Raw genomic sequence first — 11,600 nt, 5'->3', positions numbered from 1 at the left:
CCAGTCTCCAGTTTGCCAGATTCTCCAGAGCAGGGACAGCTCACAGGACACCATGTTTCTAGAGCAGGGACACCTCACAGGACACCTCACAGGACACCACACAGGACACCACACAGGACACCACACAGGACACCTCACAGGACACCACACAGGACACCACACAGGACACCACACAGGACACCTCACAGGACACCTCACAGGACACCACACAGGACACCACACAGGACACCTCACAGGACACCTCACAGGACACCACACAGGACACCTCACAGGACACCTCACAGGACACCACACAGGACACCTCACAGGACACCACACAGGACACCTCACAGGACACCTCACAGGACACCTCACAGGACACCACACAGGACACCTCACAGGACACCACACAGGACACCTCACAGGACACCACACAGGACACCTCACAGGACACCACACAGGACACCTCACAGGACACCACACAGGACACCTCACAGGACACCTCACAGGACACCTCACAGGACACCTCACAGGACACCACACAGGACACCTCACAGGACACCTCACAGGACACCACACAGGACACCTCACAGGACACCACACAGGACACCTCACAGGACACCACACAGGACACCTCACAGGACACCTCACAGGACACCACACAGGACACCTCACAGGACACCTCACAGGACACCACACAGGACACCTCACAGGACACCTCACAGGACACCTCACAGGACACCATGTTTCCAGGGATGTAACGATACACTCCACTCACCATTTCACTTATCTTCTTTCTTCTTAAATTCTCCTTTTTAGGGTCTCTGCAGATAACTGATCCCATGTGTTTCAGAACTAACTCAGCTGTCTGTGTCGTGACGTCTCATGATTTCTAAGAGATGATTTGGTGCTAAAGCTGAAACGTTGATGTTTGAAATTCCTCAAATCTCTTTTGAAGACAAACCTTACCTTATGATGTGTGTGTGTGTGTGTGTGTGTGTGTGTGTGTGTGTGTGTGTGTGTGTGTTTGGATCCTTTACACTTTTTTTTTAATACTTTAACTACATTCTCCTGATGATAGTGACGATGTAGACCACTTCCACATGTGGTCCTGAATCAGACCCAGGTCAGATGTAGACCACTTCCACATGTGGTCCTGAATCAGACCCAGGTCAGATGTAGACCACTTCCACATGTGGTCCTGAATCACCCGGTCAGTGTGACCAACCAAGGAGGATTTGATGAGCCTTTTACGTCAATCTACATCGACATTTGTCCCAATTCTGCTCCGGCAGGAGTTAGTCCTGGACCCAGACAGGACCATTAAAACCTGACTAGACCTCCAACATGGAGACCAGTGAGACGGAGGGAGAGGGAGCTGTTACTGTGGATTTCCACTGGATGCGGAACGTCTGAGGAACGTCTGTGTGCTCCGCCGTCCGTCAGTACCCACCCGGTCCGGATTTGTTGCGGCACGGCTGCAGCCATGACTGACAGCTGTAGTCACGAGGACCCACGAGATCTCACGAATTCACGTAGAACAGAACCACAAAACCAGCACCAGTTAGTTTCATCCAGAGGAGTAGAGGGGAAACTACTCTGAGCTGTGTTTTCAAGGTGTAGTGCAGGGAAATATGATCCGCCGTGAGCACGCTGGATTTTATTTTGAAAATTAACCAGATTTTTATTTTGTTTCTGTGCTGGACTTCCTGTCCCCACTATCTGCCGTGTGCTGAGTTGCTGCGGAGCTCTCCGGCGTCCAGCAACAATAGAAGCTCTGGTATCTGCTCCAGAGGGCTGGGACCGCCGGAGCTGGGACGGAGTCGGGACGCAGACGTTCTGCAGTCAGTGGAAATACACACACTATACACACAATACACACACTATACACACAATACACACAAATACACACAATACACACAAATACACACGCTGACTTTAATGGAAACCTAATGACTCCGCCGACGTTCCGGAGCGGATCCGCAGCCGTTCCACATCCAGTGGAAATTGCCGGTCAGACCTCATTAGTGTGCAGCCATAACTCCACAAAAGGCCAAAATAGCCGATTAGTCTCTCTCCTCCTCCTCCTCGGCTCCGGCTCATTAATGTCACGGCTGCCATTACACTAACAGTTAGAAATAAAAAGCTTCCTTCCTCCATCACCTCCCTAACTTTAGGTCAGCAGCGTCTGATGTAATTGGTATTGGTCTGTTGATCATGAGGTCAGCGTCTGATGTCATTGGTATCGGTCTGTTGATCATGAGGTCAGCGTCTGATGTCATTGGTATCGGTCTGTTGATCATGAGGTCAGTTCACCCTGGAATCTGATACAGGCCACGTTTTAAAGGGTCATGTGATCAGCCAAACAAACAATCAGATCTGAGCAAAAGACTTGCGGTGTGAACGTAGCCGGTAGATTACGCCCTAGGACGTTTAAAAACAGCATCACCATTCAGTTTTTATCTCAACCAGTTGATATTTTTTATCATGTATGTCCATTATCAGCTGATTCACGATGCATCGTTACATCCCAAGTAGTTTCAGATGGGCCATCATGTACATAGACACTAATGTACATGATAAACTAATAGTTGTTTGTGTATGTTTCTCCATGAACATTGAATGTGCATAACTTCTCTGCTTCATATGGTCTTTGCTCTGTCTCTGGATGCTGATTTTTAATTCTTAAAAAAGGTAAATTGCCATGTAATTTGTAGCTATACCTTGGTGACACATTTTCTGTGGCTGATTGTACTTGATGCATAGTGCATAGCGCCTCGTTACTACTGTATTAAAACGCAGTAAAATGCACGAGTGGACTCAAGTGGATCTTCGTGAGTGTCTGCCTCCACAGCGCTGCGGAGGAAGGTCTGGCTACACCACACATGCATTCTGGGATAGGAGCAAAAAAGCCTCATAAAGCCCCAAAAAAGCAGGCAAAAAAATTCCTGAGCCAGCGACAAAACCGTTGAAAAAAACGCCCAAAAAGGTGGAAACAAAAACACTGAAAAAGTTATAAAATTGTCTAAAAAACGCCAAAAACGTAGGAAAAAAGTGACAAAATCTTCGGACAAAAACTAGGTGGGCCAAAGTGTATTGTGAACCTAAACTGATATGTTTAGGTAGGCCGGATTTAAACCAACCAATCACAGTCGGAGTTGACCGTGGTTTAAACCAATCACAGTCGGAGTTGACCGTGGTTTAAGCCAATCACAGTCGGAGTTGACCGTGGTTTAAGCCAATCACAGTCGGCCTGGGCATCTCAGGAAGGAACTGGTTCATTTTTTAAAATTCTTTTTAATTTATTTGAAATCATTTTTTCTTAATTTCTTATTATCTCGATTTACATTCTAAATGTTTAATTAATTTTTTAAATCTTTTTAAATTAATTTTTAATAATCGTAGTTTATTTTTAAATATTTTGATTACATTTTTTATATTTTTAATTCCCATTTAATAGTTTTACCTTATACAGCCACAGGGGACATTTTTAATACTTTTAATACTTGAAGTACATTTGACTGATTATACCTACATACATTTACTGAAGAACATTTTCAATGCAGGACTTCTACTTGTAACGGAGTATTTTTACAGTGTGGTACTAGTACTGCAGCAAAGTATCCGAGTACTTCCAGCTCTGACTGAAGCTAACCCGTTAGCATCGTTAGCATTGTTTACAGCAGAGTATCCGGGTACTTCCAGCTCTGACTGAAGCTAACCCGTTAGCATCGTTAGCATTGTTTACAGCAGAGTGTAAAGCATCAACCCTCCCCCACCCGGCTTTACCAGCCTCTGCGCCCTGACATGCTAGCCAGCTATCCGCTGTAAAAGCGACCATAGATCCTTAAAATCCCGCTGAACGCAGAGGACATCCTGGATGAGACATATCCATCCAGGAAACACAAGAAACGGCCTTTATGGGACGCTTGTTCGGTGGATATTACGACGCGATGGGCAGCAGCTAGCGAGCAGTCCAAAGCTAGCTGCAGCTAGCTGGTCGGCTAGCCGGGGTAGGAGCTCCGCAGACCCGCATTTAACTCGGTTTTTTTGGCCTTTTTGAAGCTAGTTTCCGTGCCATGTCATCTTTAATTTAACCGATATTTTTTGTATGTATGTTAAGTTAAATGATAAAGGGAACGGCTTTGTTTTCGGGATATGTAGGTCAGTGAATAACCGATGATAGTTATGTGGGTCATCATCGGGTTGACCTGTTAGCAGGAACAGCTGATTAGCACGGCAGCTAGCTGGTTGAGGATACTTTTATTATTATTATTTATCAGTCATTTAGAACAGAAAGGCGATACATACACATGCTTGTGTTGGTGAGGATTACTCTGCAGAGTGTGTGTGTGAGCATAGCATCGAGTGGAGCCTTTAATTGTTCATATTTTGGAGCCCTCGCTGACCATCTTCGGCTAACTTAGCTAGCCTAGCTGTTAGCTAAGCTAACCGAGCAGCTTCACTAATTCACCAGGTAAGTGGGAACTCAGCTCGCGGGTTTAAGGTGTTTAAGGTGTGGGATCATTTAGGCCGGGTTGCATGGGCTCGAGGACGTAGCTTTGGTTTCAACTTTGGGGAAATATAATACACATTATAAATAATAACGGAGGGGGGGCGGCCTCCATGAAACTAAAAAAAAGTTTAATTTCATGCATTCTGGTGATTTTTTTATGCAACAATTTAGGGTGCAAACGACTTTATTTCTGTAAAGGAAATGAATTATCTCCTGTATTGTTTAAAACTTTCTGCATATTCAAGCACGTGTTCCGGGATGTTTTTATGTTGTTATGTTTTTATGAATCCTGTTAAAGCCAGAAGCTCCAAAGTTACATCTCCATCCATCTCTTTATTTATTAACCCTCGTGGAGCCATAAAGTAGAACCAGTTCTGGTCTTTCCGAACATGTTTTGAGTCCCCTGAACGGCTATTTTGGGACTTTCTAAAACGCTTAGGGTTAACGTGGTTTAATGTACCTAAACGATGGTCAATGATCACCACATTTCTCCCTCATATTGCTCCTCATAACCACTGAAAACTGTCAAAACATCTAACCCAAAGTCCAAATATTAAGGGCGTTATCTGCCATTAAGCCTATTGTCAGGATAAACGTGGTTTAATGAAACCTAAACAACGGAACCGTTAACGTGACATAACTCCTAGAATTAGTTTTCCAGACAGACTTGAGTGTTGATGATCAGATATGGCCGTGAGAAACCTGGTGGTGATTGGTCCTTGTTTAGGTCCATTAAAGCACGTGAAGCGTTATAATGTCCCGTTATGTTGACCTCTTTTGGGGAGTGGGTTGTCTTTCATGTTTGTAGTTTTTTGAGGGGGACAAATCTACCTTTTCTAAAAAAAAACATCGTTGTGGGCATATATCCCGATATGTGGGGGTAGGAATCCTAAATCAGCCTTTAGTTGTTGTTGTGTCTTTAGTTGCAGTGCTGCGTGTGAAAGAGGAACTTCGCAGACGCTGATCTTGATTATGAAAGGTTTTATTATATCAAAGATTTCAGCATCAGTTTACAAACTCCTGCAGAGAGCTTGGAGAGACGACCGACCCGATCTATCAAATAATGTCGCTCTCTCGTTCTGCTGTTAAAACATGATATTTATCTGTGCATTTATGTAACCTAAAGTGGGGGTGTGAGTATATGCTTGGAGTAGGGAACTGACCATTTAAGGCCTTATACATGGTATAGCTCCTACAGAATATCTTCTGTCTTGGGGGGGGGGCTTCTAATGTTAACAGTTTCCAAATGTTTCAGCAACAGTAGAGTAAAGTTCATAGGAATTCCCTTATATGGCAAACCTTAAGTCAAAGTTGTAAATCTTCAGATACCACATTATCATGCTTTATAATGAAGTGAGAAGTCAGAGTTGGATTTAAAAACAGGAACTGGTGCACGTTGTGGCTGCAGATGATGATCGTTGTGACGTAAAGACGCTGCACGTGAATAGGGAACATATAACTAAAATAATTTTCAGCATCAAACTTCCCCAGTTGAATACTGATATTATTCTGAATTCTTATGTTTAAATATGCAAATGCATCATTTTCCTGCTCATATGTGCTAATTTGCATACATTTCCATAACAGACATGTAAACATTGGGTAAAGCCAGGTTCAGCGTTGTTACTCATGTAGTTGACGTGTTAGTCTGAAGGATCTTTTAATCTCCAGAAATCAGAAAATACTGAAACATGTTCTGCATGTTCTAATGAATAAATCAGGCGGTGAATGATGTCTCAACAAAATTCAGACGCTTTCTAAGTGTGTGTGTGTGTCTGTGTGTGTGTGTGTGTGTGTGTGTGTGTGTGTGTGTGTGTGTCTCTCTCTGTGTCTGTGTGTGTGTGTGTGTGTGTCTCTCGCTGTGTGTGTGTGTGTGTGTGTGTGTGTGTGTGTGTCTCTCTCTGTGTGTGTGTGTGTGTCTTTTTGAAATGCTTTTGTCTGATGAAGAGCCTGAAACATCGAGTTAATGATCATACCAGACAAAGAGGAGCAGTAAATGTTTGAAGAAATACTCCAGTCGACTATCAACATGACTTGCACATTAACTCTGTCGTAGTTAATAGTTAATAGTTCAGCCAGTATGCTGAACTATTCCCCAAACTATCCCCAGCTCTTATTTGTGTCTGAACTCTCTAACTTGAATTCATTTCAAAGTGTTTATTTTGAATACATAAAGAACCAAAACTGCAGATAAGAAACAATAATTAAAACCAATCAATAGCAAGGTAATAAATTAATTACAGCAAAGGAAATTGTGAAACACTTGACCAACTGTTTACATATTTAATCCCACCCCACGTCCATGTTGCTTTTTACACGTGCGCCCTTATACCCAAAATAAATGTGAAATGTGTGTGTGTGTGTGTGTGTGTGTGTATGTATATATATATATATATATATATATATATATATATATATATATATAAATAAATAAATAAAAAAATGTATGTATCAATTATTTACAAAACAAATACCAAAATAAACGAGGAAAGAATAAGTTTCATCATTAATGAAGGTGAAATGAACAGATTTTCTTGGTGCAGGGTCTCCGGGGTCATGCTGAGCGAGGCGCCGTGGTTCCTCCGTGCCTAGCCGCGGCGCAGCAGCACAGCGTGTTTTCGGGGGTTTGGTGAGCGGAGGGATGGCGTTTCACGGCGCCGGCCGGCAGACCGTTTGTGGAGACTTGTTTCCGGGCTCTGAGCTGGGCCACAAGTATTTCTGTGTGAACTCGTCCTGCGGGGCCCCCTCCACTGGCCTGAGCGCCACACCGTGCCTGACCGGACCTACCGCCCCGGCCGGGACGCCACGCCACCCCACGGCGCTCGGAGGCAGCGCCGGCGGGGGGGCAGCCGTGCCTCAGCCCTACAGCAACCCGGCCAGCGAGGTGCCCAGCCCAGCAGAGATGGAGCCCGACCGCCCCATCGGTTACGGCGCATTTGGTGTTGTCTGGTAAATATACATTATAAAGGATTATACGGGTGTTGAGCATGACATTAACTACTAAAAATGCATAATGTGGGTTCCTGGTTCCCATCCCTCTAAAGCAAACTGTAGGGCGTCGAAGAGTTTCTGTTGTCTTCCAGGCAGCCATTTGTGTTCTTTCATTTCTGTAGAGAGATGAGATGAGATGAGATAGACTTTATTAATCCCACACTGGGGACATGCCTGAGCTACAGCAGCTCACACACATCAGAGTAACAGAAATACACATTAAGTAGTCATAGGAGAAACAATATACATAACGTATAATGAATAGAAAAAAATAGATTTAGTTATAATAGTAATAAGTCAAACCTATTTACATAATAAGCACCCTTCTGTAAACAGACAGTATATAAACACAGATGTACAGATGAGTAAGGTGCAGATGAACAGAAATGAAATATTGCACAGTTGGAGGGCTTCTCAAACGTATTGCTCAGCTCTGCACCTGATTTATATTTAAGGTCAGACGTCCAGGACGATTGGCTCTGACAAAATAACATTTAACCAACTTGCTAGGGCTGCAACTATCATCAATTAATCAGTGGATTATTTTCTGGATGAATGGATTAGTTGTTCTGTTCTAAAATGGTGAAAAATGTGGATCAGAGTTTCCCAAAAAGCCCAAGATGACGTCCTCACATGTCTTGTTTTGTCCACAACTCAAAGATATTCAGTTTCCTGTCCCAGAGGAGAGACTACAACATATTCATATTTAACAAGCTGACATCACACAAGTTTACCTGTTTCCATAAAAGATTTTAATTTCCATATCTTTGGGCTGCAATTTATTAATTATCTGCTAATTGTTTTCTCCATTCAATCAATTAAATGTTCATCACAAGTTCCTAAATCACTGGCTCCCAGAGCCCAAGGTTAGTTTTATCTGATAAAGAGCCCAAAATATCCAGTTTACTATCATCGAAGACAAAGAAAAGCAGCAAATGTTTGGTACGTTTGCACGAAGATACCACAAACGATTAATCAGATGAATTCTCTGCCACAGTTGTACTTTTACATTACATTATGACATTACATGTCATTTAATGAATGAATGAATGACTCATCAACATACGTACAGTGTGTTAAACTCCTTAGTCTGCAAAATTATGTCACCAAACCTGTTTTTTTTTTAAACTTTTCCTAATTTAAATTAGTGTCTAAAGTACCTTTTTGATTCTGGATGTCTTGCAGGTCGGTCACTGATCCGCGTGACGGCCGTAAAGTGGCTCTGAAGAAGATGCCGAACGTCTTCCAGAACCTGGTCTCCTGTAAGAGGGTCTTCAGAGAGCTGCGGATGCTGTGCTTCTTCAAACATGACAACGTAAGAGGCAGACCAGCGGGGAACGGGGCTTTGTAGGAGGGGTGCACCGATCCGACTTTTTCAGTCCCGATGCCGATGCCTGGGCTTTGTGTATCTGTTGATACCCGATACCGATCGATACTGTTGATGAATTAATAATACACTGTATACCTTCCACCTTATACCTTCCTTCACCATGTGGAAGAGACTAAAGGCTCCAGACTTTCATCACTAAGACAAAATAACATAGATGTAATGTATTGAATTCTTATTTATTTGTGCATTCAGCTCTTCCAGCATGCGAATCACGTGCGACAAAGGGAACAAAAGTGGATCGGCCCGTGGATCTGTTAATTTTTCCGATCCCCGATCCAGCTATTTGGTCAATATCGGGAGTGATATCCGATCTTATCGGATTGGTGCACCCCTAGTTTGTAGGAGATGAAATCAAAGACTGGAGACTAAATGTTTTTCTCCCTGCAGGTTTTGTCAGCTCTGGACATTCTGCAGCCTCCACAAATCGACTGCTTCGAGGAAATGTATCCTTTGTGTGTAACAGATAATCAGAATCACGTTCACGTAACATATTGACGGTAGGGGTGGGACTAAACAGCGATACGGCAGTATATCGTCTTTCGTGCGAAGCAAGAGTCGATACGCTGGTGCCAAATATAGATATTTTAATTATTAAAATGAGGCGGTCTGAAAAGAGTTCCCTGCTCTCCGCGTCACTACTTCACGGCTCCTCGAGGTGGCGCTCAACACACGAACGAGTGAAACTTGAATTGGCTTGGCTTGTATTGATGTGGACGCGCCGACATTAACGGTATGGTGAGTTGTGTGTCGTGTATAGGCATCTGTGATGATTGATTGATTGGTTGATTGATTGATTGATTGATTGATTGATTGGCTACCAGCCCTTGTTGACAGTGTTCCCTCTCCAGAACACCTTCTCACTAACAGACTTCCTGACGTCTTCTGTCCCAGTTTCTCTTCTTTAATTGTCCCTATCGTGTCCTCCTTTTTATATACTTAATTTAGCCGCTCGCTCTCAGGTCTGAATCCAGCTCATTACTGCAGATGTAACGCTGGCCACCAGTGAATATTTAACAGCACACGATTTCTTTCATTGCTCGTTCAACAACCCAAAATACACAAAACAAGACTGTCACTATGTTGGAAACCGTTCCCTATCACGGAAAGTAGTGCACTATATAGTGTGTTTACCATTTTCTAATGGTGTTCTAATTCTCTTTGGTTCATTTCCTTCACTACATCGTCCACTATAAAATACCCACAATGCACTGCTGATTTGAGTGTTCATACAATGTACCCTATATTTCACTCTCGTATCCCACAATGCAACGCGGCCGTGTTTTCCCATAGGAGAAGACAAAGCAGAAGGATTTTTTTAAATGCATCTTTTTAATGCAATAAAACAGCATGTGTTTGTAAACATTGTTTACAAACATTTTTCTTTTGCTCTGCCCACAAACTGCCTATGCAAATAATAATTATATAGGAAATAGAAATCTCTATACCCTACATATATACCAGGAATTCTGCCAAATATTAAAATCAGAAGGACTTGTTTGTTGTTTGGTCGTTAACTTTAAAGTTCACTATATAATAAAAACCATATAGGGAGTGAGGGAACGGTTTGGAACAGCCTGTTTGTGCTCAGAGATGCATCGTGTTCATGTAGGCTTGCATGCGTGCTTGTGTGTGTGTTTAGTTTTCCTTGACCGCCCCCCAGCTACGTGATAACAGAGCTGATGCAGAGCGACCTCCACAAAGTGATCGTGTCTCCTCAGCCTCTCACCACCGACCACATCAAGGTCTTCCTCTATCAGATCCTCCGAGGTGAGTCCACTCTTTCTGCCCAGCAGCAGCTAATGCTCTACTCTAGAAGACACTATCCCACATATAAAGACACTATATCACATCTAAAGACACTATATCACATCTATAGACAATATCTCACATCTATAGACAATATCTCACATCTATAAACAATATCTCACATCTAAAGACACTATATCACATCTATAGACACTATCTCACATCTATAGACACTATCTCACATCTATAGACACTATCTCACATCTATAGACACTATCTCACATCTATAGACACTATCTCAACTAAAAATGTGTTTCTGAAAACATTTTAAGAGAGAAATAGGCCTTGCAGCAGTTTCTGAATCCGTCTTCATTTCAGACCAACGGTCAGTTTAGAAGATCGTCAGCTTTTGAGAGGCGGCGAGCTGAGCCGGCCGCTCCTCATTTGCATAAAGTTGGCTGGATTCAACTTTATGCAAATGAGGAGCAGGCGACTCGACGCCCCGCTTCTCCAAAGTCTCCACAACGCTCCCAGAATGCATTGCACAGCTGCTCCCATAGAAATTAATGGGAAGTGAGGAAATGACGCTGACAATCGGGCACACACCTGAACAATCGGACGTGTTTAGATCACATTTTACGTATGTTGTTGTTACAATGTTAGTTTGAGAGAGCTGCCGTGTGTGTGTGTGTAACGAGAGAATTAACTGTTTGTGGCTCAGGTCTGAAGTACCTGCACTCTGCCGGGATCCTGCACAGAGACATCAAACCTGGAAACCTGCTGGTCAACAGCAACTGCCTGCTCAAGGTAAACCTGGAATCTGTTTGTCTGCTTTATGAAAACACGTAACCCTCATGTTAACTTCGGCTCAAATTTGACCCGTTTTCACAGATTCTGTTAGCCTAGAAATCTAGACCACCCTAGCAGCAGCAAATGTAATTTGCAGCCAGGGTTGTCTAGCAACTCTCCGTTGGCTTG

At 43.2% G+C, this 11,600-nt stretch overlaps 1 protein-coding gene and 1 long non-coding RNA gene across 2 annotated transcripts in view; one reads left to right on the top strand and one right to left on the bottom strand.

Moving 5' to 3' along the window:
• The first annotated feature begins 3,703 nt into the window (after positions 1–3,703).
• The window catches only part of nlk1 (nemo-like kinase, type 1), a 21,979-nt gene continuing 14,082 nt past the window's right edge, over positions 3,704–11,600 (top strand). The window contains exons 1-6 of the mRNA XM_031314633.2: positions 3,704–4,472; positions 7,045–7,444; positions 8,672–8,801; positions 9,264–9,319; positions 10,537–10,643; positions 11,344–11,429. Of these exons, the coding sequence (XP_031170493.1) occupies positions 7,137–7,444; positions 8,672–8,801; positions 9,264–9,319; positions 10,537–10,643; positions 11,344–11,429 (687 nt within the window). The 5' untranslated portion in view covers positions 3,704–4,472; positions 7,045–7,136. The remainder of the gene's footprint in view (positions 4,473–7,044; positions 7,445–8,671; positions 8,802–9,263; positions 9,320–10,536; positions 10,644–11,343; positions 11,430–11,600) is intronic.
• Positions 9,900–11,600, bottom strand: part of LOC118494105 — a 14,178-nt gene continuing 12,477 nt past the window's right edge. The window contains exon 3 of the long non-coding RNA XR_004896162.1: positions 9,900–9,912. This is a non-coding gene — a long non-coding RNA (uncharacterized LOC118494105). The remainder of the gene's footprint in view (positions 9,913–11,600) is intronic.

This window comes from Sander lucioperca, chromosome 21 (assembly GCF_008315115.2).
Source record: "Sander lucioperca isolate FBNREF2018 chromosome 21, SLUC_FBN_1.2, whole genome shotgun sequence".
NCBI classification, from domain to species: domain Eukaryota; kingdom Metazoa; phylum Chordata; class Actinopteri; order Perciformes; family Percidae; genus Sander; species Sander lucioperca.
This window is presented reverse-complemented; position numbering and strand designations above follow the sequence as displayed.